Consider the following 27367-nt stretch of genomic DNA (forward strand, 5'->3'; position numbering starts at 1 on the left):
TTTAGAGGGAGAGGTGCCCGTGTGATTCAACCTGGCGCTCGAGAATTCCCGCGTATAAATTCTCAAGCTTGCCATTCCGCGCGAAAGGTGGCTCGTAAAATTTTATACGAAACGTTAAATGTTGCTACATTAAATTAAGTCTCTCGATTGTACACAGTTATTAATATTTTGTAAATTGAAATCATCGCTTTTTGTACGGGGAAAACCAATACGTCTGTTATTCAATTATATTCATTTATTTAATTCATTCGTACATTTTAAATACGTGAGACGATTCTTAGAGGTGTGAATTTAAAAAAAATACAGGCTTATAGGGAACGATAAGACGGAACTTTTTTATATTTACAGTTTATTTATACGACGTTTAGTTTCGGAGATAAAAATTAAAAACTCGGAAGACTTTCCTGAAATTCAATTTTTGCAAAGAATTTCTATCTTTTCAATTTTTATTTTCGAAACTAAGCGTCCTATGAATAAACTGTAAACATAAAAAAAGTTTCGTCTTATCATCCTCTACAAGCTGATATTTTTTAAAAGTTGGTTTACGAAGTCTTTTTGTGTGTTAAACGTTATCAAAGGAGAAAGTGATTGTAGGCGGATGTGCAGAGGTAACATAAATTTGAGTTTTCAATTTTTATTTTCCAACTATTTATTCTGTAAATCGTAGAAATGATCGGCGTTAGATACGCTTCGGTTATCGGTTTTGAGATAGGAATCTTAAAAAAACAATTTTCGTAAACATTCAATTTCTACATCATTCCATAGTTCTATTAACCATCTTAAGATGGCGCCCCAGTTATCGTTCCTCGGCCAAAGCGCATATAAACTGAAAATTCTCTTTAAATTTCCTAATTCGATATCTATCCAACATAAATTTTCATTATTTTTATTTTCTACATGATCCTCGTATCGTTCGATTTAATATTAATCTGCTAAAAAAAAAAAAAAGAAAAAATGGCCGATGTACTGATCAGCGCAGTGCATAACTGTTTCGTGCAGGAAGGGGGGCAGCCATCTTTTTTGGGGAGATGATGTAATCGATGACACACATCGACCGTGTCGTCTATGCCCCGCAAATCATAAAGGACTCCTTACTTCCCGTTTTCATTGCAAATTTACCCGCGAAATAAAATATCGATGGAATCGTTGTTAATTTCGCGACGAGAGCGATCGTGAACCTATCGGATGTTAAGCGATAGCCGCCAGCTGGTAGTGCTATTTTGAACGAGACCCACGACGTTGCCACGTCGCCTGCCTAACAAGTTCAAACACGTGCCCCTGTGTTTTGCTCTTGGAAAGAGAGATAACTACAGAGCGCCTGGCGAAACAGAATGTTTGCTCTCCACTCGATGCAACGCCACGTTTCCCGCGTGACTCCTCAAACAAACCAGCGTTATTTATTATTCAAGCCTCAGTCTAACTCGTACTCGGTTCATATTCGATATACAAACGTTGGCAAACGTTTTGAATTTCAGATTAAAAACAATGTCCCGCGAGGGAAACTTAAATCCAACAATGACCAAAATTGCACACGCTACCAAAAAGTATGCCAACGTGTTTCTCAACCTTATTATACGTACGCGTGTAATTCTGCTGTTCTTAAATAATGTATAGTCGATACGACGAGTCGTATCTTGTAGATTCGTTCTTTGAAACGCGTTATTTCGAAAAGAATTCGACGAAGTCGAGATCTGGACAAGAAAGTTCAAGTTAGAAGGCAGAAGACGTGGCAACACAGCAACTGCGTGAGTCGAGATGCGCGGCATGAATAGCACCGACGTTGATCGGTTGTCTGTTGTGTGTCCGGGCGGCGGGGTGGGGGATGGGGGGTAAAAGTTTCCACGGCGGTGGGGATCGGCGAAGATAGGTTAGGAGGCGAGGGGGGAGCGATCCCGCTCAGCGTGTGGTGCGGTCGCTTGCGAGCGTAATATAACCGAGGTAATGTTACCGTATTGCTGTTTAGGGAGAATTTTTGGAAATTTCCCGGCCGCGTTTCCTGTTAACTCCTAACTATCCGAATACTCCCTTCAGGGACGCCATAAATCAGTATACGTACCTTAAAAATATAAATATATCGCTACTTAAAAGGTACTTGTAAATCTAACAAAAATGGCGGGTATCTTTGTAAGTTCCAACGTTTAAATTAAATTTTTAAATTCAGATACGTCCTCGATCGTTTACCCGACGTTTTTGTAATTCAACGAGTAATTGCATTATTCAATGTAAAGAAAAAATTACAATGGTCGCGCCTTGAGCATTCACACTAGCGCCGTCTACGATTCCTCTGGCCAGTGTTGAGCGCTCACTTGAGAATGCCACGTTATTAATACCCATATCGCGGGAATTGTAGAAGCCTAAGTCGAAGCATATCGTTAGTTAGGGTTAATTATGCGAAACTCTCGTCTAGATAAGAGTTTTCACCCACACTTCAGAGTCTGGCTAGTGTGAAAGAGCCTTTAGCCCGCTCGAAAATCTTCCGTTTGAAGATTCTCGAGAAACGTCGCTCGAGCGCTGGCGACGGGTAATCGCGGAGGGGAGACGACCCCTCTCGCCTTACCTGCGATGCCAAGATGGCTGCCGTTCGCGCATGCGCGCTGTCTCTGGCCTCAGTAAAGTATCTAGCACGACAATGAAACTGGCGCCTTAGTCGCCTCCACAGAAAAATAGAAGTATAACGAATATAGAGTAGAAGCGTAACGAATTTTAAGGCTTTAGGGCTAAGATCCAAGTTTTTGTTTAATATAATTTTAATATAATTATTACGTTTAGTTTATAAATTATATTCATTATAAATATTATGGTATCATATTTTAAATGAATGTAAGTTGTACATTTTTTTTTTAAATTTTATGTAAAAATTATTGTTTAGTTTCTCGGTCAATACGAAGCATTTTTCGTTAAACAATACACAAGCGTAATTTTCACTGTTCACGAAAAAAACATTCAATACGTGCATCGAAAGATGTAAACGTTCTAACGAAAATATCTCGAAAAGTAATCGCATCTTGAAAAAATATATTCGACAACAATTTCATATCTTGTCGGGATGTACAACTTTTGTTTCAAACATTTTTTCGTAGGATCGATTTTTTTTTCAATCATTTTTCTTCTTATCTTTAGACATTTTTTTTTCTCATAAACTATACAAATTACGCTTATATATTATTTAACGAAAAATGCTTCATTTTGACCAAGAAAGTGGAAAATAATTTTTCTGGAATGTTTTAGTTACTTACCAAAATCGACAGATGGGGAGGGGGCTTGAGAATTCTTGAAAAAATTTGGTATTCACTTTAGAAAAAGATTTCGTATATGTTATAGGGTTCCATGAGATCTACACGAAAAAGAAGTTTCAATTGAAAATGTTCATTATTAAGAGAGCTAGGAATTTTTGAAAATTAATCAGATTTTTCAAATGTTAATCAAGAATTCCGTATCTATATCAAAAGACAACTCGAATTTTTTAACGTATAGAACGAAATTGTTTAGACAAAAGTTGTAAAAAAAACCTCTACCACCGTCCAGAAGCCGATCGAAAAAATCCTCGTAAAATCATCGAGGGACCCTCTGATCGGTATCCCCGCACCGTTTTCTCGTAACTACACTCCTGCGTGCTCGGCTCACCCCGGCGCGCATGCGCGAGCGGGGAGCAGAATCTGGCATCGCAGCGCCCTTCTCCTTCGCACGCAACGTCATTGTGCCGTGTGGGGCCATGATCGTTGGAGTGTGCGTGCGTCCCTCGAGCTACGCGCGGACCTGCCCAGTAAATACGAGGCTTCCGTTCCCGTGTACGCGTTGAACCGTTGCGTAGCGAACCCAGAAAATTTCTCCGTTCAGTTCGGCTGCCGTCGGCGTGCACCACCATGCCGTTGAGTATCGGGGTTAACCTAAGAGTGACCGGACACTGCAATCAGGGCGGTCGCAAGTACATGGAGGACATGTTCAGCGTGGCCTTTCAGTCCACACCGGATGACAAAGACCTGGAATACGCCTTCTTCGGGATATTCGACGGCCACGGCGGCGGCGAAGCCGCCACGTTCGCCAAGGAGCACCTGATGAACGTTATCGTAAAGCAGAAAAATTTCTGGAGCGATCGGGACGAGGACGTGCTCAGAGCCATCAGAGACGGATACGTGAACACGCACTACGCGATGTGGCGGGAGCTTGGTGAGAGACTCGTACAGGGACTTCCTGTTCCGTTACCGTCCTGCTTTCCCGCCGTTATTCGGAATATTCGATTAATCCGCGAACCTATCCGTTCGCAAATCCATAGTATTCCTATTTTCCGCGAGAATTTCTGTCATTGTCCCGCGTATTTCCCCCACCACCTGTGCTTGATTAGGTTAGAATTTAGGTTATGTAATCTCCAGAACTAACCTGAAAGTTTCGACTGATATTATTAGTACCACAAAATATTGGCGGGGATTTTTAAACGACGATTCAAGTAACTGGAACCTTTTCGAAATTATTCGGTTTAAATCATTTCATTTATTTTTCACGAGCTTGCAGATATTCGTTGAAAGGAAAAGGATCTCGAGTTTTAGTCATGAAACGTGAATTAATTGCAGATTTTCAAAGCTACAACGAAATACAAGCTTGTGCATCCATCTTCATGAAAAGAAAAAGTATCCTGAGTTTTATTCATTAACAAGTCCGCTTTGAGCATTATATACAAAGAAATGGCAATAGTTCGTACCACCACAAATGTATTAGTCTATACATGTTTATACCTTCCTTACGGTTCTCATTTCAAAGCCCCATCTTTCTTTAACAATATCATACACACTTAATAGATGACTATATCATTAATTCTCGCCGATCATCACGCATTTAATTTCCTCTACAAGAATCTAACGACAACTGTACTTTTGCAACAGACAAATGGCCGAGAACTGCCTCTGGATTGCCATCCACAGCTGGGACAACGGCCAGCATAGCATTTATTCGCAAACGCAAGATCTACATAGGCCACGTGGGTGATTCCGGCATAATACTGGGGTACCAAGTAGACAGCGATCCCGAATGGCGAGCTAAGGCTCTAACCAAAGACCACAAGCCGGAAAGCGGACCGGAGATGATGAGGATACGCGAGTCCGGTGGTAAAGTAGTCAGTAAATCTGGTGTTCCGAGAGTGGTATGGAACAGACCTCGTATAGGACACAAGGGGCCAGTTCGGAGATCGACTCATATAGACGAAATCCCATTCCTGGCTGTTGCTAGGTCGTTAGGTATGTATCTTCATAGTTATCCACCTTTGTGAAACCAATAAAATTCTTAATTTTCCATGCACAATCTGAATGGATTCATAATGGATTTTTCAGGCGATCTTTGGAGTTACAATTCCGAATTGGATACATTCGTCGTGTCTCCTGAGCCAGACGTGAAAGTCGTTGCGATTGATGTTGAGTCACATCGTTGCCTTATTTTCGGGACAGACGGTTTGTGGAACATGTTGACACCGCAAGCTGCAGTGGCCATTGTTCAAGCAGCGGACAGGCATAACGAGAAACATCTGATTGCTTCTCAGCAAACGTGTAACGAAGTGTGTTTCAATTACATGTTTACGCCAATGATTTAAGTATTCGATATGTTTGAGTTAACGATGACATTGTGATTGTTTGAACAGCAAGCTGATAATGTTCAATTGTGGATCAATCCGTCGAAGAGTCTAGTAGATAGAGCGTTAGAGACGTGGTTAGAGAAAGGATTACGCGCTGATAATACGAGCGTTGTAACGTTAATGTTGGATCCGCCAGGTCCATCTCGTAGCGAGGTACCTATTCTTTAATTAAAGAAGCTCAAGATTAAGTTAGACAACTTACATCATCGCTAAAATCTTAATTTTCTTAGGTTCTACTGAGTCAGAAGGAATGTGCCTTAACGCATCACAGCATCCACACGCCCGCAGCTGCACTCGATACCGCGAGCATAGAGAAACCTGCCTGCGACCCGGTCGTTCCCGGCATACCAAGACCCCCAGCGAATCTGAACATCGACTTCAGAAAGCCAGACCTTTCGAGAGGAATCGAGGAGAAGGAAGATTCGAGATTAGAGAAAGTATCGCTCACGGAGAATCTCGATATAAGTCACCAGTCGAAGGACGAGGCAAGCGGCGACGAGTCCTTCGAGGAAAACGGTTTCAAAGTCACGGAAACGATATCCCACGAAATAGTCGAGAAAACTGTAGAGCTAGATAATTTAAAATTAGAAACAGTCCCGTTGGAGAAAGTCGAGAGTCTCGATAAAGAGGAGAAGACGGAAGCAGCTAGTACACCGATCGATCAGGATGGTCTAACGTCGCAGCAATCGAAAGATGGGAGCAACGACCACGATGTTTCGAATGTGATACACCAAAGTGCATTTTCTGGTGAATGTGATAACGTACATTCTCACGTTGGTACTAATTTTGAGAGCAGCGAGGTGGCCTCCGGGAACACGTGCAGCGAAAACGAGGCGAAGGGGAAGCTTTTAAACGGATCGCATCACAAACAGCACATACTGTTCTCTGCCTCGAGGACGGAAGCCAGAAACGCGAGGAGTAGGAGGCATAGCTTGAATTCCCATTCGCGTAACGCCATCGCGGAGCCAGGATCGCTGGAAACGAAGACGTACGTTAACTCGAGGTTTAAATCTCGAGGAACGAAGATGTCCGTAACGGGAAAGACCATGGAAGAGGATGCGAGGAACTCTGCGAGTAAAACGACCGACATCAGTACCAAGCGAAGACATAGTGCAATATCGCAAGGCGTGATTGGTACAGAGGAGCCACGAGTATTACAAGAACCCTGCGCGAAGAGGAGAACGAGGTCCGAAGATAGACCTAATCCCGTCGACGAGAACGATCCGGCGAATCAGTCCACGAAGGATGCCAGCGGCAGTTGGCCTAACGCGGAGTCCAACATCGCTCGATCCGCGGGAAGCACCACCACTGTACCCATCCAGGAAAGGCTCTCTTCGTTAAACACTTACCAAAGAAGTTTGGGGAAAAAAGCCACGCCTGTGAAAGCTATACGGAGGCCCTCCATCAAGGGTCTATTGAAGCAACTGTGGGTCGCTAGTCTCGGCGCGAGAGAGTGGGATCAGGGGAGAAGCAACAGGTCGACCGGTTGCAGCGAGCGGAGGATAAATCGGACCGTGTCCATCATAGGCTCCTCGGATAGCACCACTGTTCCCCAACGATGGCTCAGGTTCGTTTACTAGCTCTCCTGTTTAAGAAAATATTGTGTTGTGAGGGCAGACACTCGATACTTTTTTAATTACGATTTTTTAATTTATGCAAATTGATATTTTCACGGATGGAGAACAGAAAGAATAAGAAACTGAAATGGAAACATGGTTTATCTTCTGACGTTGATATTTTATATATTTTTGCATTTGTACGCATTCTCAGATTTTCCTACACTTGTACACTTTCTATACTAGTAAAGTTTCATTGTTACAATAAAGACTTTGCGAAACTTGCTTGCGAGCAAGATTGCAGCACAATGGTAGCGTACGGAAGACAGTATAGTGTTATAGGGTTCCCCATGGATGGATATTATATTATGGATATTATCTTTTTCCAATTGAGCTTATCTAAAGTAATTATATTTTTAATTTACACAAAAACGCATATTGAATTTTCAATAAATTTTCAGTGTAATGCTTACTAAAACTTTCTTATGTAAAGAATTCTTACTAGTTGGTTGGTTCTTGTTTTAATGATTTCTTAAATCTATGTTACGCATCACCAGAAACACCTTGCGAATACATAAGGAGAAATATCCTTGTAGAGCTTTGAATGTTAATATTAACAAGTACGCCTTTCCTACGAATAGAAATTTTCCATTCGATGCAAGAAATATTAAAACAATTATTCTCTGGGATAATAAGTAACACTGTAAAGCATATGAATTCCTCCTAGTTACAATCTTACTTGCAACCAATTTTTCCAAAACTCTTTATATTCTAACAATGAAACTTTGATCATACGTATCCAAAAGAAAAGTATCGAATATAGTAGCACATTTTCTTAAACAGAAACGAAATCTGTAAAGGTCTTGCAATTCTACCCTCACCTGAGGAAGGGTGAACAACTATTTTTTAATAATCTTCATATAAAATTGTTGTATATTCTTTTAGGTCGGACACGATTGCAGCGACTCCCGTAAAAACTCTGCGTTCGCGTAACGTGGACATAACTGGCCACACGATATCCGCACAATTAGTACACCAGTACGGACTAGTAAAGCAGAATCGGCTCTCTTTGCCAAACAAATTAAAGCAGCCGAATAACAACGGGTTTCTACAGTCGAGTAGAATAAGATCGTCCTCCCTAACGTCCAGTATCAAGCAAACTAGCAACAATACTGGGAACGGAGCTTGTTCCACGATCAGCCCAACGAACGCGGGGTGTAACCCTAGTTCTGGGATGGCTAAGAGAGTCAAGTCGCCTTACAATCCGAGCGCTAGGTCGTTGAGCACGCGATCGCGCATCAAACGACTCGGCAAATGAGGTAGGATGACACAATTTAATTGTACGTTACTTGTTCACAGGGTATCGTCTTGTACCCTCGACGTGTTTATTCTTTGCGTATTACTTTCCATTTCTATGAAAGGTATCCTGTTCAAGATCGTCTCGTCTGTACTGTTGCATTTTATCTTGAAACATATAAGTGCAAACGTGCTGTAGACAAGGATTTTATTCGCACCTCTCTCGCGACTTTCCAGACACCGCGAAAATTGAATTTGCATTTGATGGACCAACCGTTTCATAGAAAGCGTACATTTTTCTTTTTTTCTTTTATCGTTTGTAACGTAGCGTCCGCCTGCCCTTAAATTGTTCTCTTTTAATAGTAAGTACACCATGTAAACATTAAGCGTGGCAGCAGTTTGTCATCGATACAGGTAATTTACGACTTCCATGGCACGTCACGGGTGAAAAATAGATATTTTACATATTTGCATACTTTTACATTTAAATAACGGCTAGCAATAATATAGACATAGACGATTTCCAATAACGTCAAGCGTGGCCTGATATGGATTTCATACAATGCTGCAATGTTTAACTGTTGTCCAACAAGCCTTTCTCACTCCGCAGCACGATTAGATTCTCGGTTTCGAGTGAAACGGTGTTGCTGTTGTTGTTGTTTTTTTTTTTCCCCCTACTAGCAAGATGTATCATAAAAATTCTGATTATATCCTTGCCCACCTTCACTTTCGTAGAGTCAACGGAATAATTGTTAGAGAAAGACTCCTTCCATTATTTTATTGCTTTCTAATATCCTCGTATCATGTTTAAAGATTATAGACAAGGGAATTTAAGAAAGTACATGAATATATATGTATAAAAATGTGTGATAATCGAAGAAGTAGAGAATGTCCTGTGTCGAAGGTGTGTATATGTGAATTTGTAGAAATTACCTTTTTCTCAACGATTCCTTTGAATGTTAGCCTTCTACGAGAAAATGTCTTTAAAGGAATTAACGAGTCGTTAAGTAAACAAAGGATATAAATTGCTTATATTGTAAGGCTTAAAATTAAAATATCTAGTAGTAGGTACGTAATCCGTTTTGGAAGTTGGCACGAGTCAGCTATCGAAGATTCGTTTGTAATCGTTATACTTCTACGCGTAATTTTTTAAGAGATCAGCACAAAATCCCAAGGGAATCTTACGGTGGTAAACACTGGTCATAATTCCGCTACCATTGCATGTGTTTAATTACTCGTTTAACGATGCCAGGGGAATCTTCAGTGGCGACTGGTACGAACCAACAAAACCTTTATTATACAAAGTTCAGATTTATGCTTAAAGCAATCTAAAAACGGTTGAATAAATTACATAAATGACAAATTCGTTTGTAGAAATGTTAGAGTCGGTTGGTTCTTGTTTTAATGATTTTTTAAATCTGTGTTACGCATCCCCAGAAATACCTTGCGAATACATAAGGAGAAATATCCTTTGCAGAGCTTTTAATGTTAATATTAACAAGTGCACCAAACCTTCAAAAAATATAAATGGAAAATACATAGATCAATCATTTTCCATCGATTACTTTTTTTTTTTATCAAATTTCCATTTCCATATGTATTTGCAAGGTATTTAAGGGATGTGTAACACAGGTCTAAAAGATCATTAAAATAAAGACCACCCTAATGTACAGTGATCGTGGAAACTGTAGGAACTATCGATTCACTTCTTCTTTTTTTTTTTCTTTTTTTTTAGGAGATCAATTTTTTTCCACTTGTGGTATTACTTCAAGATAATTTAAAGTTTGCAGATAGTTGGCACTGTGCATAAAATGTACTTCAGGACGATTTAGATTGAACGTTCGTTTAACCGTGTTTTATTAATAATGGGAATGATCGAAGGACGTAGTGAATTCACTTTTACATGAAAACTTTGCGTTTTGTAATGTAAATGCTTAGGGTACGTCACTAGCTACATATTGTGCAACAAAGGTGTTGCATTTTTTATTTTGAATTTGAATGATACGTTAATGATTAATATAATTTTTGGACTGCTGCTGAAAGACGTCTTGTATATATAATATATATGTGTAACGTAAAGGGATTTGCTATGTCCAGGGAACGTTTGATCATCTAAGCAACAAAAAAAAAAAAAAAAATAAGGAAATATATATTAGGATACGTTTATATGAATTTACTAATATTTTTATATTTTTACGTTTCATCATAGCCAGTGCGGAGTTATATCAAAGAGTAGGGAAAAGTATATGATATAAATAATGACACGTGCCTACAATAGTTACCATTTAGATGTATATATATGTATATATATGAAGTGTATTCGTACCATGGACCAAGAAGAAACTATGTTTCTCTAAATCGACAAAAGTAGTATATTTAAGTAACTCCAATTGGTGTCACACGTTCCACAAAACGAAAATCATGTTCGAATTATGTAAACCATCTCTTCTTGGTGCATGCAATAAAAGTGGCACTGTATATACATATAAATATATAAGTATATATGTAGATATACATATACACAAGCGTGTATGTGTGTGTGTGTATACATATATATATATATATACGTGCATATGCAATACACATATTATTTATAAATTGTCTACGTACGTGTAAAAAATAATGTGTAGATGGTCACGCTCATAGGAGATGAAATAAAACAAAAAATCTTTGCTAGCGTTTATTTATATACACGAGAAATGTTATTACATTTAGGAGAATTAAAGCGACAGAATGGTTCCGTTTTGGTGGTTGGACGTGAAGCAAAGTATTTATCACGGATACAGGAATGTACAGTGAGAGCGACAAATTTATAGCGATTTATCTCAGGTTAAGAATAGGTCGAAGAAGGCGAACTCGAACAAATGTGTGATCGCGTTTAAAAACTGTATATTTTAATTAAATAAACTGAAATATCCGAATGCCTTTTTTGGGAGCACGTGCTTATGGTTGGGACCTTAGTTATACGCTTGACCATTTGCAAAAATTCATCGGGATCTGAAAATCTTGGATTTCGAAAAGTAATAGAAACATCGTACGCGACTTATGATGATCGATCATGAGTCGAAGTAGGATGTTATTTTAGACGAGGCAATTCTTGATTAGTATATTGTATGCTTATAAATTCGATATGATATTTTAATATTTATAAGCATCATATAGGAATATAAGGACCGGGCATTGGCGTCAAAGGATGTGGTACGGTATGAAGCAAGCGGGGGACGTCGGCCATCTTGCGTTGCTCTTTTACAGCTGGAAGTAAAATTCTCGCGCTCTGATTGGTCAGGGAGCTCAGTCGTCACGTGCTCTAATTGGTCGGGGTGCGCAGTTGCCACACGCTCTGATTGGTAACTGAGTAAAAAGTTGTGACCATCACCTGGTAAACATATTCAGTACACATACTGCCTAGTATCATAAAATGGGCAAAGAAAATGACTCCGACAATCCAAAGAAGAGAAGAAAATCAGTCAGTGGTAATTCTGGGATATCTGTTAAGGATGGAGACATGTATAAAGTACGTATCTAGTCTCTATAACAATTGTTCTCGATACTAAATACAAACATGTTTCACGTATAGGTTATAATCAGCTTCGAGGAGAAAGAAGCTACCGAGAGATTACCAGAAAATGATTCCGAAAGCTTTCTATCCACCTGCGACAGTATACGCAAGGCTATGAATAAAATAGCGAAACTGAAAGGCAATGGAGATGCAAGCGTTCGTATTTCATTTAACAAAATTTGTTTAATTCGTACGTTCTTTCGAGGTTAGAATAACACTACAGAATTCTTCCTTCTTCAGGCTAAAGACGAAATACGCGAGCTGCAAATTCAGACATCGTTGGCGTTTATCGAACTTAAGAAATTGAATAGAATGGAAAAGTTTCGGACGAAGTTCGCGAGGGATTCTCTTATATCGTCAAAAAGCACCGTCGATAGCAGACATCTACATTTACAGAATTTATTATACGAAGTGATGCACTTGAAAAAGGAAGTTATCAAATGTCTTCAATTTAAGTACGTGTGGTTCGTTCTAAACATTCCATTAAACTTATTTTATGTATAATAAAAACAAATATAACCATTTGCAGATCCAAAGACGAATTGATACAACTTGTGTCTGAAGAAGAATTTTATAAGCACGCACCCGAAAGTATTTCTAGACCGGTATGAAGAACCACTTCGAATAATACGTAAAGCTTGTATTCGATGCATTATAGATTAACATTTTCAGGAAATAACGAAACATAACCCTCATCAACTGAGACTAGCTCAATTAGAATGGGAACTAACACAAAGAAAACAACTGGCTGTCTTGTGCGACGAATTGACAGGAAGTAAAAAGGCGGTAGCGTCGAGCATAGAGTTGAAGCAATCACGATTGGACAACCTTGCACCGCAACTGTACTCTATATTAGAAGTAACTTTTATACTTTTACAGCATAGTATTATTTTAACCGATTAAAATGGAAATAATTATTCAACTTCCAGACAAGTAAACAGCTACAAGAAAGTCTTGGTTTGCCGTTAGAAAAGATTAGGCAGGAGCACCACAAAGCGACGTTGCTAGCATCGCCGTTGTATGTTCTTTACGCGAAAGCATGCGCGTACAGAGATGCTTATGGTACGCTATACTGTGTTAGAACCCTACTCGATACATATTCATAAATACTCTTTACCTTAGACAACACTATAACGGTAAAAGTGGAAGGCGACGAGGAAGAAGCGAAACGCGCGAACAACCAAGACGGATTGCAAGAATCCGATTCAGACCCTGAAAATTTATCCGAGAACGTCATAGAAGAAGCTCCTGTTCACAAAAAGAGGCATCATAGATTATCCAGGGAAGCTAGACAAGAAGAAAAGAAGTCGAAGCTGCTACAGAAGCATCCCTTGAACGTGAAAATAGTTATCAAAATAAAAAGTTAGTATCGAGCAAGGTAGTTAGTATATATAGTAGTTAGTATGCAACGAATTACTTGAAACATTTTTTTTTTTTTTTTTTTTTCAGATGAAACAAAGTTGACATTGCAGTTTTATTATATAATGTTTCTGAAGGTGGTCACGGTGGAATCGAGGTTGAAAACTGAAGGTGTCGGAGGCAGCAGCACTGGGTACAGAACGTTTCGTGGTAACTATACAAACGTTAGTACTCTTGTGTAATCGTTAAATCTCTTGCAGAGATATGCTTGTATCAGAATCGATTCTACGGGAACTGTATCCAAGAGATCTGGGAATGGAGAGTCCGAACCCTGCCAATCACTATCAATTAAGTCGGCACAATCTGGGCCAATTTTCATCGCTTGGATTAGGAATCCCGTACAAATGGGCGCAAAGAATGGCTGGCATTCACTTCATCTCGCCTGATATTCGGGAACAAAAGGTAGGCAAACTTCGATACAAAAGCGTTAGTGCAAAAGCGACAAGTATTTTTGTATGAGTATTTACTCACGTGCTTAATCGAATTAAATAAATATTTCATAGATCACGAGTAGCGAAACAACGCAAGACAGCGTCGAGAGTGTGCTAAGAGAGATCAAGAGACGCGTGAAAGCAAGATTGAAACTATGCACGGAGATCCAGCAGTTGGAGTCTGGGAACTTGCCGATTTTCACCAGCACGAACGATCCCCTACCGCAGAAGCTCAATACAGTTTTACTAAAGTTCACGACGATATCGTGGACCAATTATTCCACGTCCGCCAATCCTACTTTTCAACAGCAAGGGATAGTGTCCCCGTTGGACATATTTTACGAAGCTACGCTTAGACGAGAAAGCTGTAAGACATTTCGAAATCTTATAAGAATCTTATAAGAATTCACTATGTACTAGTTCACTATGTATCCGTTACAGATGAGTTGATCGCAAGGATAGCTATCAAGCCGGATTATCCAAAAATAACGCCAGTGTTCAACGTGAGCGCCATGGCGCCTGCGTCTGCAGATATCCTGAGGGATATCGAGAGGGAGGTGAACGTCATGTGGATAAAACCTCCGACGTTGTCCGCGCAACTCCAACGATTAAGAGCTTGCTTCGACGTTTATTTGGAAACGGAAGGTCTGGTACAGAAGGAAAAGATTTTCTTTTATCCTGTCAAGGGTCGTACTCGCGCCAGACCTTACAAGTATTTGGAATTAGGTGGTGGAATCTTTATTCATCGATAATAATGTTAAATAATATACGAATCCATTCGCGTGAAATACTTTATTAATATTTTCTATATGACTTATAACTAGACTGCGGATTTTATCCATTTACGTACACTGATATTGAAAACGTACAAAAATATACATAGTGTACGTAGAATGCATTTTATTAATTAATGTAACGATATTAATAATTGCCTCGCAAACGCATGAAATCCGCAGTCTACTTATAACCTACTTAAATTAAAGCTGTAACGACTGAACACGTCGTTGGTACTCCAGACAGCATCACGAGATACCCTCGTAACTTGTATCTTAATCTTTTGTTCTCTAAGCACAGTTTCTTATGCGTCCTTTTTAATAAAATGTTGTTCGCTGTGATATGATTATACTGTTTCCAGAATGTATCGATCGTACTGCACGAGCTAGGTATCTGAAATAGTTTGTTTAGTTTAAAATATCAGTAAACATTTCTTTATCTCGTAATACCTTACAGTAGAGTACAAGGATTCGTGTACTGTATCTTGCACAAAATATTTCTTGAGGTTGAAAAGAAATGGTTCCAAAGCAGAACATATCGCGATTAATTCGAGGATCGTAGTGCCCGTTTTCATACTCCTTCGCAAGTTCTACGAATAAAGAGAATATTATACAGAGAAAACTGTATTATATAAAAATATTCATTTTCTTTTTTACCAATAAAACATCATTGCTGGTTACGGTCAATTTTTTTAACTGTAAAAGATCCACCGTTTGTACCGCAGTAAATTGTTGCTTAACATTTCTTATCTTCTTCTTTAAATCTATGTCTTTCGTTTGCAACTTTGATATTTCACTTTCCCTCTTCGATGACAATGCTTGCGTATCATGCTTCAAGCTTTCGACAACATTTTGCAGTTGCAAATGTACTTTGTGATACTGCGATACATACAGCTGATGAATATTATCTTGCCCTTTTAGATATTCGTACTGTTTTATTTTATGCCTAGTCATTCTTTCGTATTCAGTCAATACTTTGTTTAACTGTTCCCAAAGGTTTTCCATGTTTACCAGCGATCGATGCACGAGATTCGATGCCACGTTGCCCTCCTATAATTTAACAAATCTAGTTGTAAAATACTGCTCGACCTTCTATGCTAATGTTATTACTAGATTGTGGATTTTATGCATTTATGACGTACAATAATATAATAGAAATGATAATGTATGTTGGATGTACTCTACAATTATTATAATATTGTTATCTCATCTTGCATAAGTGCATCTATAGCATGTATTTATTATACTAATTTAATATATTCAACATATTTAATACATCTTGAATATATTCTGCAATTACAATAATAATATTGTAACTTCATTTCGCATAAGTGCACAATTGCACATATCTTTCGTTAATGTTTAGCATGTATTTGTTATATTAGTTCATATCATAAATGGATAAAATCCGCAGTCTAGTTATTACCAAAAATAAGACGTTGTGAATGTTGATGGCATTCTGTGTTTTCCTCGCAGATTCCTCGCCGCTTAAAATTCTCTCCCTTTTACTTATACTCGTTTGAATATCTTTGCTAATCTTTTTCATAGAATTTTGCAAAAGACGCAATTCGACCAAGCTATCAGACTTGACGCTATCCAGCTTGTACGTATCGTACAAGTCTTTTAATTTCTGTTTGTATCTCGCTATGTAAAATTCATAAAAGGAATTAAGTCGCATCGGTAAACTCGCAAGTAGCAATAGAAACGAAACGATGGTGTACCGATTGTATCGTTAATTAAGATAATATGAATTTCTTGCAGCCTCCTGTGCTCCTCGTCTGCTATTTTTAGTTCATCGTGCAATCTGCTAATTATTCCATCTTTTAATTTGACCATCCTACCGAAGGACTCGCAGAGATGGTTCACGTTATCATAGATCTCTCTAAACTTTATCTGTCTCAAGACGAATCTCCATTTCTCGTTAATTTTGGCGATATTCAATCTCGAATATGCTTCCTCGCGTTTCAATTTATTCTGTAATAACTCAGCGTTAAAAATAATCCAATGAAAAAGCGATTAATTCTTGGCAATTAATACTAATCGATATTCAATACTTTAGTGAAAATAGCGATCAATTGCTGTTTACGTCTCTTAGCTTCTAGTTCAACTTCAGCACGACACTGCATGTAACGTGCACGTTCTTCTTCATTCATTCGAGCCAGCTTGCTGGATTTACTTTTCCCTTTTCTCATCATTTTTATACAATTTTCTTACGCACAGATACAGATTTCTCAGAAACACTTTATTACAAATGACTATGACTAATCCTTTTATTACACAGTACTCAAGCGATGCATGATGTGGTTTTCGTCTCATCCGTACCTGTTATGTTTGATCAATAATGATGTTTCCAATAGGACCAAATAAAATCCACTCAGACGCGTCGTAACAAAATATAAATTTATATTTCAAACGTTTAAAATACTACGTACAAAATCACAATACTTGCAATAAATACTTGTATAAAATTATTTTATAAATACAATACAATAGGTCACTGTAGCTCCTCAGTCATTCGTAAGCATCACTCTTCGTCTAACTCTGTGATAGGTAGACCAACACATACGCTGTGCCTGATACCAAAAGAGTACATCGGTGCATCCCTTCCAATATATTGTGGATAGTATTTCGGTCCTGGACTGAAATCTATCTCCGCCAGGCTGCTTCTCCATTTCAGACTGAATGCTGGAGAACTACGCTTGACAATATCAGTCCTAATGTTTACGTAAGCAGCTGGACCAGGGCCAATGTGTTTCTGTCCAAGTTCGTGGTAACCACCTCTGTAACGACAGAATGTAATTGTTGAATCTTGATTGACAGAAAAGATACAATACCAAATCTGCATACATACATAGTAAATGCACCTAAAGCCTTCTTATCAGGGATTTTGGGACCTATACACGTTGGCAGATAATAGGAATTTGGACCAGGACTGTCATCGACAATTTTTGTTTTACTTCTAGATTTAATGCTGTAAGCTGGAGCTCTGATGGAATGATTCATCGGCGGGCACATTTCTGGATAGTGTGCTCCTGGCCCTGGGCCTGAATCGCTCACTGAAAAATATAGTTAATATTAAAATGACCAAATATTATTCGAGTAAACCATTTTTGTGTTACGTAAACAATATGCACACCTGTGAAAGGTTTCCTGGAAGCTATCGTAAACGCTGGTGGGTTGTCCAATCCATAGTTAGTTAGCTTCGAAACGTTGTATCGTGGTCCAGGACCAACACTTGGTATGTGAATATCGGTACGATGACGTATACTGTATGCTGGATTCCTTCGTCGAGATGGACAATGGTGTTCGTAGCCAACTAAAGGCCTTAATTTATATACTGGACCAGGACCTGGATTAAAATTAATAATACTGTTATGTGTAATTCAATGTGACAATAATTCATGATAACATTACTCACCCTCCTCATTCTTATAGCGTGAGATATTTTGAAAAATGGCACAAAAATGTGTAAAATGCAGGAATACGAATGGTTACCAGATTGAAACTATAGGAACAACATAGGTATATATTATTAAAAGACTCACCTTTTACCAGACAACTTGGCACTTTATTTTCTTTATCCTCCATTCTTGTAGATGTTTTAAAAAATGACACAAAAATGTGTAAAATGCCAAAATACAAATGGTTAACAGATTGAAACTTTAGAAACAATATTCAGAGTACTAAAAATGTTTTGTTTGTCAAGAAGCACACTGAATGCAGCGGCAGTTACGATACTAAAGAAATGTTTAGTGTAATAATAATGACATTGTAATAGTTTCTGCACAGTATATCGTTTATTAATGGAAAAGTAACGAATTATTGTATCTTACAAAAGCTTAAATTACTATCGTTTAAGTCAATATTGTCGTAGCGTGCCACGTCTAATCGCTGGTTGCCGATTGGGCGGCGTAATGGAAATATCCAAATAGTCGCCAATAATAAATCTGTAATTATACAAATAACCACGATTATTTTCTTTTCCACAGGAACACCTTAGGTCTAACAAAGGAATGCATACCTCGCTTGCGCAAGCGTTTTGTTATCATCCGCACCCTTCTGTCCCGAACAAGTAACACCGATTTCACGCATACGATACCCAGAGTTACGCAGTTCTGGAGTGACCAGGGAGAAGTCGAAATACGTTCCTTTATTCCGAGCATCTGGATTGACTTCCTTGACTAATCCTGTGATCTCTCTTAAAGTCGCATCCATCCTTTTAACGCAAAACAAACATTGTATGACAAGCAACATAGGATAGTGCAAACCCCAAAGTAATTATATTATATTATCAGTATCAGAATTAGCAGATTAGAATGATTACCATGTGTATATTTGCAATTCGTTCGAAGGAACGTTTCCTCTGCTGTATTCCATTATATTGTGATGCCTGCCAGTGTTGCAAAATACTCGTAATAAAAGTGGGCACGTCTGAAAATTCGATGTTATCTAAGTTAGTATAAAAGAACAAATATTTTGAAGATTGTAAAGATCATGCATACTTTTTCTCTGTCTATCGGTTTCTCTGGTAACTGCTTCTCGTCCACTACCATGGATTCTATTGCTGATGTCATTGCGACGACTGTTAGAAAAGTTTAAATATCCAGAAGTGTAGGTGACAGCAATCAAACATGTATTACCAAAAGAAAACAATTCGTTAACCTGTTTTCAATGTTTATTAGTCCGCTACAACTGCGTCTGCCATAGACTAAGGAGAAGCATCGTAAATAAAGATTCTCTGATAGTTAATGCAATTTTCATAGCGCCACGTGTGATAAGATTCAAAACTAAATATCACGAAAAAAGAGGGAGGGTAATTTTAATTGTTATTCATATATTCGTACGAATATTACAAATTGTGTATTTCGGGATCCATGTAAATACTCGTTTTAAGGTAGCAACGAAATAATTTAAGAATGATGATAATGCAAAACGTAATAAAAATATTCTATGTAATAATATGTTAGATAGCTGTAATAGATATTTAAAATTGGCGCGTATGAGGGCAGCCATATTGAAGAGAGTGCGCAGGCGCGAGTGGCAGCCATCTTGGTGTCACTGGTGGGGACGCGCTAGTTACTTTCAATGTTACCAGATTTGGAAAAAAGCTGAGCGCGCTATGCTGTAGCTATAGGAAACAATGAATGATCGCAAAAACTGTTTTTTAGTCATAATTTTAGTTATAATTTTGTTATAATTTAGATGGATTGCTCATTTTCAGCAATCCGCAACATCCCTAGAAACTTGTTCTAGTAACTTTGCATTCTAGTGAGCGAACAAGTTACTAGATAGATACCTGTCTATCGATATTTGTACTTCTGGTTATTAATAATGTAGGTTATGTTTACTCGCTATACTAAAATGACAGCAGCATGTAATTTACTAAACCTATTTCGATAAACCTCTTAAAATATGAGTACGCAAAAAGGCAACACGAACCGTTCGAGGCCACAGAAGTACAAAAATCGTACAGTTTTTAAAAATGACCTGCACGACAAGACGTACAACGAGAAAGTTGTTAACAAAGTCGAGTTCGAGAACGTATGCGAAAGGTGTAAGGAAATAATACAATGGAAAATCAAGTATAAGAAATATAAACCGTTGAAAGCACCGTCGAAGTGTATAAAATGCGAAGAGAAATCTGTTAAGTACGCGTACCATAATGTTTGCACACCTTGCGCCAAGCAATTCAACGTATGCCCAAAGTGTGATAAAGATGTTGTTATCGAAGAAGCACTAGATACGAAGGAGTCTGTCGACACAGAATCGCCCTCAAACATAGAAGAATTACCTAAACAAATAGAAGATTTATAGGCCATGGTACCAAAACTGCGATATAAATAATTGTATCATTTTGTAAGACGTGACTTATATAATAATATATTCATCCGTTACAAGGAAATGATTGAACAGAAAATAAAAATGAGGATCAGCAGTGTATTCTGATAGAAGGGAGCGTGTCTAATAAGAAATTATTATCCAAATTAAAATCATTCATTGTTAAAACAGAAAATAACAATAAGTTTGATAGCTATGGTGATTCAGACGTATTTACATAAGTATTTAATAAAGTATATTTCTACAGTTCATTACGTTTAATGTCTTCATTATGAAAAACCGAGCTTCAAAATGCAATTAAGATTAATACCGCTAAGCGAATGGAATATTTATAATGTTTACGATAATATTTAGAACATACTTTATTAACGTTGTATATGTAGCAATCTTAGCTTTGTTTAATCTTATTTTATACCCGTAATTTAAATTAGATACTTTATTGGTGCCAAGAACGGCGCATGCGCGAGCGGCAGCCATCTTGCGTCAACTAACCTACAATTTTCTCTTACTATTGTCGCAAAGGCTAGCTCTGATTTTTGTTATTAGATGATGTAAACATAAGCCACTGTAAAAATAAATTAATTAACAAAAACGTACAAAATGGCTTTCCCTCGAACATTCAACTTGTTAATCTTGCGCGACTTAACCAGGTAACTTTGCGTAATTTATGCTTACGTTGTAACCATGAATTTATATTATCTTTAAGATTTAAAAAGCACTTTTTAGAAATTAGTAGTAACGATATTACTTTGTAGGCACAATCCAACAAATGTCATCCAGTTTTATAGCGTTTTCCCACCTACATACGTCAAGCCAGTTTATAAGAAGGAGGAACAAGAAATATTGTACGAAACCAAAGAGAACGAGAAATTACGCCATGTCCCTATAAAACCTGCTACCACGCATCAAACTTCATCCGAATTTTACGATCCATCCGTTAGGTAGTCGATTAAATTTTCAATTGAATAAAAAAGTAGAACGAATTGTAAATAATATTAACGAGAACATACGTTTATTAGGAAATTCTTAAATTACATTATGCGGGAAGGTAACAAGGATTTGGCCAGAAAGTTACTGGAGCAAACCTTTGAAAATATTAAAACTACACAATTAGAACGGTATAATAGGAGTTCGCCTGAGGGCAAAGCGAAAATCGAATTGGATCCCCTAGTACTCTTTCATCGTGCCATAGAGAATTGTACGCCAGTTTTGGAACTAGAGAAAATTAGGAAAGGTGGAATTAATTATCAGGTACGAATGCATTTTTCTTTAGATTTATGGGAGAACTGATAAACTCGCAAATATTTTTAACGTTATCTATAGGTCCCTATCCCAATCCACAACGTCAGAGCTAACTTTTTAGCTATGAACTGGTTAATCCAAACTGCGAAAGAAAAGGACCCGAATACTCGTTTCCACAAAGTATTGGCAAAAGAGATTATCGAAGCCTCTAACAATCAGGTACATAATATCGAAAATAATTTATGGCACTAAATGAAATACCTTGCAAATCGTAGGACATCGTACTCTTTATTTAATTACAATAATTCTAAGTTATTTCTATTTCAGGGTCGGACAGTAAAACGTAAACAAGAATTGCATAGACAGTGCGAAGCGAATCGTGCTTACGCTCACTTTAGGTGGACCAAGTAAAAGATAAAGATTGTTTATTAAAAAATCTCGTATTTAATACAAAATTATTTTCAATCTCTGTACTTGTCCGAGTACGTAATTCCCTAAATAAATAGCAGCTATAAATAATTAATATAAATCGTCCCTTGAAATACCAAAAGCAGTTTCGAAATCTACCCTTTCGTGAATGTCTCCATGCAGGATGTACAGTTTCAATTTTTCTTTTTGTGATTTAATATTTAATATTCTATAAAATCTATGATTAATATTTAGAGGTGTCTCCGATAATGGTGTAATGTTTGCAACATCGGTCTTTAAATCTACCCTTGTACCCCAGTAATTTAAGTACGATAATATTACAGTTTGATCGTCCTCTTTAAAGTATATAACACCGACGAGATTATTGCACAGCAAGGCAGGAATATGTAGTGCTAGAGTAATCGAACAACCTGAAAGAAACAGTGCGTTACACATTTTTCTGATCGTGTTGCCATATACACTTGGGAGTATATTACTGTACCGAAACATCCAAGTTTCATATAAATAACTTACTGGTAACTATAACTGACAGATTATCATCCATCGAAACAATATTTAGCAATTGTAAACCTGCAAATATTGGTATCAACGCTCCAGTTACGATAGTTTGATTACGCTTTAATACATTCAAAAAACTGGTGTACCGTACATAGGGAAAAGAATAGATTATTTTGTAATCAGGATATTTCACAGATTTGTTTACTTGCAAGTGATTCTTTTCTCTTTTATATGTAATTTTACTGCAATGTCTGATTGTGGTGTCAACTTTAACAGACACCCGTTGCATCAATCGCCCGTAAACACAAGCTGATCTTAAAAACGCTGAGGACTGTATCATTGTTAAACAATAAACAAACGTGTTGTAAATATGAAAAAATACCTAGGAACGTAAAGGTTGGTTTCCAACAGCGATACCATTAATCCCCTCCACTTTCCTCCGTGTGAATCTTAAGAAAGTTATACGCAGACGCGATAAACGAATAACGCGTATGCGCAGTGTTTGAAGCGTCATGGCTGCGCCAGTGAAGTATCTATTACATTCAGGAAACTGGCGTCTTTGGTCGCCCCCTATAAAATAAAATTTATGAAAGTTCTTTTTTTCAATTTTCCCCCAAAAAAAGTTTGATAAATCGATAGATTTAGAAGTCAAGGAAATTAAAGGAACAATTAAAAGAGAATCAAAGGAACAATAATTCCGTATGTTTATGTAAAGTTATTTAATTTGTCGTTTTCTTCGTTTCGCATCTCTGCGATTAGTACTTCTTGAATTTTATTTCGTACAATAAGCTTTTTTAACGGGGGCAGATTTTTGAAAAATGGAACTAACGATTTAACAAATAACATGTCTTCGTCGTCCTGTGAATTTTCCTGTGACGTTGATGCCATCGAATTATCCATCAGGAACCGCATTTTTCTGTTTTCTAGCTCGATAAATTGTTTCTCGAATTCCGAGAGAGGCGATCCTGTTATACTTTCGAATCCTTTTTCGGCACACGAAGGAGTAATCGACGCGGGAGGTGTATCTTCTTCTAGTACAGTATTCGAGTCTTGCGACGGTGTATCTTCCGAGATGTCTATTTGCTCTTCTTTTATTTGGTCTACGTGAAAACTCATTTCCGTCGGGAATGGCGTCGACATGATCTTTAAATAAAATTTCATTTGTTCAAAGTGTGCCCACTTCACGTTATACGTTTCAGCCGACAGACTACCAGGAACGCCGGACTGAAGACTTCTTATTTTCTTACACTCCCGTTGGAATTGATCTCGAAGATTCTTCCACTTTTGTTTAACCTTGTACTCTAAAATAATCGAAGATTTTGTTCATTTTAGGTACTCGACAACAGGAAGGAATTTAACAAAAGCAAGAAAAAAAACAAGTACATTTAAGAAAGGAAAAAATTAAAAGTAATTATTTCAAATAACTTACTCTCTTTTTGTAATACCAGCGCAACGTTCTCCCATTCCTTCTCAACTAAAACACGATTTTTATAATCTTTCAAATATCTATTCCATAAAATGGGCCGTCTTTCCACTTCCGTTATTAATAACTCCACAAAATTCGACATTACTGTTAATCCAATACACACGACTTTCTCAAGCGACCACTGGACGAATTACGACCAATTACGTTGTTTCGCGAATAGTTCCGGACACTTTCAAACAAACGAACGTAGCAAAGCGCTGTTAAATTTGTACTAACAATACTGCAAAGTAACGTTTAGAATACTGTTATCGTAGTTTGTCTTGCCATTGCGCATACGAGTGCCTAATCGAAACGTGAAGTTACAATTTAATTATAGTCTCTTTTGGAATTTATATGAAATTGTTAACGAAATAATTTGAAAAATCGCTCCTTACTTCTAACGCTGCGTTCGTTGATCTGTTATTTCTTCTGGAGTGAGATAAGTGGTTCAACTTTAAATAAGAATTCTCGATATTACTGTAACTGAACTTGTCGTTTTCCAAATCAATTGTTATATTATGTAACAGACAGCATGTTTTGACGATAGATACAGCATTTTCAACTTTTGTTTCAATCGGTTTTAACAAAATGCGGAATTTCGTCGCGCTGATTCCGAACGCGCATTTAGCTACCGTTCTTGTCCGCGATAAACGATAATTAAATTGTAACTTCTCGTTGCAATCTGCTGCTTGCCTAGCCGGAAATGGTTTCATTAAATACTGCTTAAGGGGAAACGCCTCGTCGCCAACAAACACGAAAGGTGCTTCTACGCTCCAATTGGGCAATCGTCGACTGGAAGGCAACTTTAAATTACCATTTTCCAATTCAGAAAATATTTGCGAATTGCCAAAGACACCCCCATCGCTGTCCTCTCTGTATGGACCAAGATCGACCATTATAAATTTGTAATTGGCATCTACTACCGCCATCAGAACGATAGAATAAAGACGTTTAACTCTTATGTGTTTCCCATCAATACAACCTAAGCAGTGGGGGAAATTCCATTTCTTGTAAAATTCATTCGCAATCACTTCGAATTTCTCAACATTAGGTACACTCATGTGCTTAACGTGTAGTGCTTCCCAAATGGCCATACAAACTTCGACAACGATAGCTGAAACGGCACTTTTTGAAATTTTAAACGTTAATGCTATTTGTCTGAATGCTAATCCTGTTGCCAAGTACCTAAAATTTAAAAAATCTTCCATTAATTCAGAGGATAAGGCAACGGAGAAATAGAAAAATCTCGGAGTATGCTTTATGCAATCACTAGTGTCATTTAAAAAGAAATGAACCAAAAATCTTATTGCGCGTAATAAGATTCAGGACATACTAATTGCTGAATATGAAATATGAATTGTTTTGTATACAAACATCCATTTGTATACATTTGTGCTTTTAATAGATACAATTATAACGTTTTTCTAATTAAAAATTACGTTTCTTACCTTAACGTGACAATAAGTCTTTCCTCCACCGAAATTGGCTTTTTAAAATTTGTTGTCTTACGAGAACACTTTTCTCTAATCTTTTCTAAAATGTAATTGAAAGTGTTTCTTTTCATTCGTGTGAATTGGTAAAATAAATGATCGTTGTCTAGTAATTGAGAGTATAGCTGGTGAAATTCATCGAACTGTATTCTGTCTTTGTAAATTTCTTCCACCGGTTGACGCCTCTTCTTGCGTATTTTTGATAATACTTTATATTTATAGTAATTATTCTCCAGTAAGAAAAACAATTGTAACTTCGTCAAAGGCATCTTGCTTTATATTCAAACTCAAAAATAAATATGAAAAATGGAAGAACTTTGTTTCGGGAGATCAATAATTGTTGAGTTTGTTTTACATAATCCTGTAGATTTCGACGAGTAGAATCCGAAAATGCTAGTCTTAATGCGAGGAATCCACTGGTACAGAAGTTACGAGTGGTTAGGAGCAGTTAAAAGTGGGCATATTGACGCCATATTGGCTTGAATACATACCCTGTCGGTAAAACAGATTCTCGTAGGTGGTGGAGTACATTACGTACTACTTTTACTTTGTTATACACCTACTTTTGAAAACTTCGATATTTCGAATTAACAGAGTTGCTTTGGGGTATATTTTCGAGAAGTGTACAGAGGGGGTCGGTGCCCCTCTATGTACAGTAAAAACGCTTACCTCATGAACCAGTGGATTCCACGCCTCTAGCATTTTCGGATTCTACTCTCTGAGTTCTACAGGAGCATGTCAAACAAAATGTAACAATTTTTGTAGTAAGTAAAAACTATGATAAGATAATTGCAATCGACCAGCACCTGAAAACGTAGAACAAAAGAAAACGTTGCGAAAGAGTCTTGAGAAATTAGCGCGAATAAAACGTACACGATGCAGCGACTCAGCTACGAGCGACTTTGTCGCGCGACAGTCGATTAGGACCACGAACGTAGGAATATAGAAATCAGACCCAAAGAGTATTAGAATTTGGTAGACTTAAACGCGTAACTAATACGATGCATAGCTATACAACGCTGCGATATATTAGTTAGTATGGTAAATTCATTATCGGTATGAATAATTATTCAATTTAGCAATAAATACCGACCCTTTACTTAGTGGCGCCATCTAGCGGCGATAGCGGGAACTATTTTCACTACAAGCTTGGACGTTTTGCCACCGATGGCGCTACAGTCGCTTCTGAATTTCGGCGGAAAATTCAACTCCTGGCTTGGTATTCCGAGTACGTATCAACTTGCGGTTTAAATTTTACATTTTGGTATCAGGAGAACATGATATCGGAAGAGGTGGCACGAGGAATTTTCATGGTACGTATCGAAATTTTGGCCCGAATTTTAATACATACCAAAGATACCTCGTGCCAGCTCTTCGTATATATCATGTTCTCCTGATACCAAAATGTAAAATTTAAACCACAAGTTGATACGTACTCGGAATACCACGCCAGGAGTTGAATTTCCCGCCGAAATTCAGAAGCATCGGTGCATTTTGCCATCGGTGGCAAAACGTCCAAGCTTGTAGTGAAAATAGTTCCCACTGTCGCCGCTAGATGGCGCCACTAAGTACAGGGCTGGTATTTATTGCTAAATTAAATAACTATTCATACTGATGATGAATTTACCATACTGACTAATATATTGCAGCGTTAGAATTCATAGCTATTCATTGTATTAGTTACGCATTTAAGAAGAAAACAATCATTTTTCCAAATATGGCGGTGGCGCTATCTAGTGGCAACAGGAGGA

At 37.7% G+C, this 27367-nt stretch overlaps 10 protein-coding genes across 18 annotated transcripts; 4 read left to right on the plus strand and 6 right to left on the minus strand.

Annotated features, from left to right (window-relative positions):
* The first annotated feature begins 3526 nt into the window (after window positions 1-3526).
* LOC128897033 (uncharacterized) lies at window positions 3527-11393 on the plus strand. Of its 2 annotated transcripts, none has more exons than XM_054160668.1 (7): window positions 3527-4167; window positions 4878-5228; window positions 5322-5542; window positions 5627-5773; window positions 5851-7187; window positions 8122-8495; window positions 9286-9800. In XM_054160668.1, the coding sequence occupies exons 1-6, from the start codon at window positions 3864-3866 to the stop codon at window positions 8492-8494; spliced, it is 2733 nt and encodes a 910-aa protein (XP_054016643.1). In that variant the 5' UTR covers window positions 3527-3863; the 3' UTR covers window position 8495; window positions 9286-9800. The 2 variants fall into 2 exon arrangements, with proteins under 2 accessions (XP_054016643.1, XP_054016642.1); XM_054160667.1 differs by lacking the exon at window positions 9286-9800 and adding an exon at window positions 10208-11393 and having other exon boundaries at window positions 3528-4167.
* Window positions 11394-11835: 442 nt separating this feature from the next.
* On the plus strand, window positions 11836-14992 carry LOC128897112 (THO complex subunit 5 homolog). The gene is made up of 11 exons (XM_054160800.1): window positions 11836-11986; window positions 12050-12187; window positions 12272-12486; window positions 12561-12636; window positions 12704-12889; window positions 12961-13093; window positions 13154-13393; window positions 13481-13583; window positions 13651-13852; window positions 13954-14248; window positions 14323-14992. The coding sequence occupies exons 1-11, from the start codon at window positions 11891-11893 to the stop codon at window positions 14631-14633; spliced, it is 1995 nt and encodes a 664-aa protein (XP_054016775.1). The 5' UTR covers window positions 11836-11890; the 3' UTR covers window positions 14634-14992.
* Window positions 14854-17151, minus strand: LOC128897114 (dynein regulatory complex subunit 2). Its single transcript, XM_054160802.1, has 6 exons — window positions 16709-17151; window positions 16376-16628; window positions 16081-16298; window positions 15312-15704; window positions 15110-15244; window positions 14854-15048 (listed from the first exon to the last, which is right to left on the minus strand). Exons 1-6 carry the CDS (start codon window positions 16847-16849, stop codon window positions 14854-14856), a joined length of 1335 nt encoding a protein of 444 aa, XP_054016777.1. The 5' UTR covers window positions 16850-17151.
* A 22-nt stretch (window positions 17152-17173) lies between these two features.
* Window positions 17174-18242, minus strand: LOC128896980 (outer dense fiber protein 3-like). Its single transcript, XM_054160596.1, has 4 exons — window positions 18200-18242; window positions 17791-18003; window positions 17506-17710; window positions 17174-17434 (listed from the first exon to the last, which is right to left on the minus strand). The coding sequence occupies exons 1-4, from the start codon at window positions 18240-18242 to the stop codon at window positions 17179-17181; spliced, it is 717 nt and encodes a 238-aa protein (XP_054016571.1). The 3' UTR covers window positions 17174-17178.
* A 187-nt stretch (window positions 18243-18429) lies between these two features.
* LOC128897113 (histone deacetylase complex subunit SAP18) lies at window positions 18430-19378 on the minus strand. The gene is made up of 4 exons (XM_054160801.1): window positions 19157-19378; window positions 18979-19085; window positions 18676-18870; window positions 18430-18601 (listed from the first exon to the last, which is right to left on the minus strand). Exons 1-4 carry the CDS (start codon window positions 19226-19228, stop codon window positions 18514-18516), a joined length of 462 nt encoding a protein of 153 aa, XP_054016776.1. The 5' UTR covers window positions 19229-19378; the 3' UTR covers window positions 18430-18513.
* Window positions 19379-19971: 593 nt separating this feature from the next.
* Window positions 19972-20741, plus strand: LOC128896981 (uncharacterized protein C9orf85 homolog). The gene is made up of 2 exons (XM_054160597.1): window positions 19972-20463; window positions 20607-20741. The coding sequence occupies exons 1-2, from the start codon at window positions 20067-20069 to the stop codon at window positions 20711-20713; spliced, it is 504 nt and encodes a 167-aa protein (XP_054016572.1). The 5' UTR covers window positions 19972-20066; the 3' UTR covers window positions 20714-20741.
* A 228-nt stretch (window positions 20742-20969) lies between these two features.
* On the plus strand, window positions 20970-22263 carry LOC128897084 (28S ribosomal protein S7, mitochondrial). Its single transcript, XM_054160768.1, has 5 exons — window positions 20970-21142; window positions 21248-21433; window positions 21512-21743; window positions 21816-21953; window positions 22062-22263. The coding sequence occupies exons 1-5, from the start codon at window positions 21093-21095 to the stop codon at window positions 22143-22145; spliced, it is 690 nt and encodes a 229-aa protein (XP_054016743.1). The 5' UTR covers window positions 20970-21092; the 3' UTR covers window positions 22146-22263.
* On the minus strand, window positions 22004-23136 carry LOC128897085 (transmembrane protein 186). The gene is made up of 2 exons (XM_054160770.1): window positions 22677-23136; window positions 22004-22573 (listed from the first exon to the last, which is right to left on the minus strand). The coding sequence occupies exons 1-2, from the start codon at window positions 22999-23001 to the stop codon at window positions 22254-22256; spliced, it is 645 nt and encodes a 214-aa protein (XP_054016745.1). The 5' UTR covers window positions 23002-23136; the 3' UTR covers window positions 22004-22253.
* Window positions 23137-23336: 200 nt separating this feature from the next.
* Window positions 23337-24229, minus strand: LOC128897083 (uncharacterized). Its single transcript, XM_054160767.1, has 2 exons — window positions 24091-24229; window positions 23337-23962 (listed from the first exon to the last, which is right to left on the minus strand). Exons 1-2 carry the CDS (start codon window positions 24227-24229, stop codon window positions 23367-23369), a joined length of 735 nt encoding a protein of 244 aa, XP_054016742.1. The 3' UTR covers window positions 23337-23366.
* Window positions 24217-26602, minus strand: LOC128897073 (uncharacterized). Of its 8 annotated transcripts, XM_054160747.1 has the most exons (5): window positions 26423-26511; window positions 26295-26341; window positions 25575-26009; window positions 24522-25311; window positions 24303-24429 (listed from the first exon to the last, which is right to left on the minus strand). In XM_054160747.1, the coding sequence occupies exons 3-5, from the start codon at window positions 25883-25885 to the stop codon at window positions 24382-24384; spliced, it is 1149 nt and encodes a 382-aa protein (XP_054016722.1). In that variant the 5' UTR covers window positions 25886-26009; window positions 26295-26341; window positions 26423-26511; the 3' UTR covers window positions 24303-24381. The 8 variants fall into 8 exon arrangements, with proteins under 8 accessions (XP_054016724.1, XP_054016726.1, XP_054016723.1 ...); XM_054160751.1 differs by having other exon boundaries at window positions 24227-24316; window positions 24941-24999; window positions 25109-25311; window positions 25575-26556; XM_054160753.1 differs by having other exon boundaries at window positions 24235-24367; window positions 24941-24999; window positions 25109-25311; window positions 25575-26555.
* Between the last annotated feature and the right edge of the window lie 765 nt (window positions 26603-27367).

This window comes from Hylaeus anthracinus, unplaced genomic scaffold (assembly GCF_026225885.1).
Source record: "Hylaeus anthracinus isolate JK02 unplaced genomic scaffold, UHH_iyHylAnth1.0_haploid 11978, whole genome shotgun sequence".
In the NCBI taxonomy this organism is placed as follows: domain Eukaryota; kingdom Metazoa; phylum Arthropoda; class Insecta; order Hymenoptera; family Colletidae; genus Hylaeus; species Hylaeus anthracinus.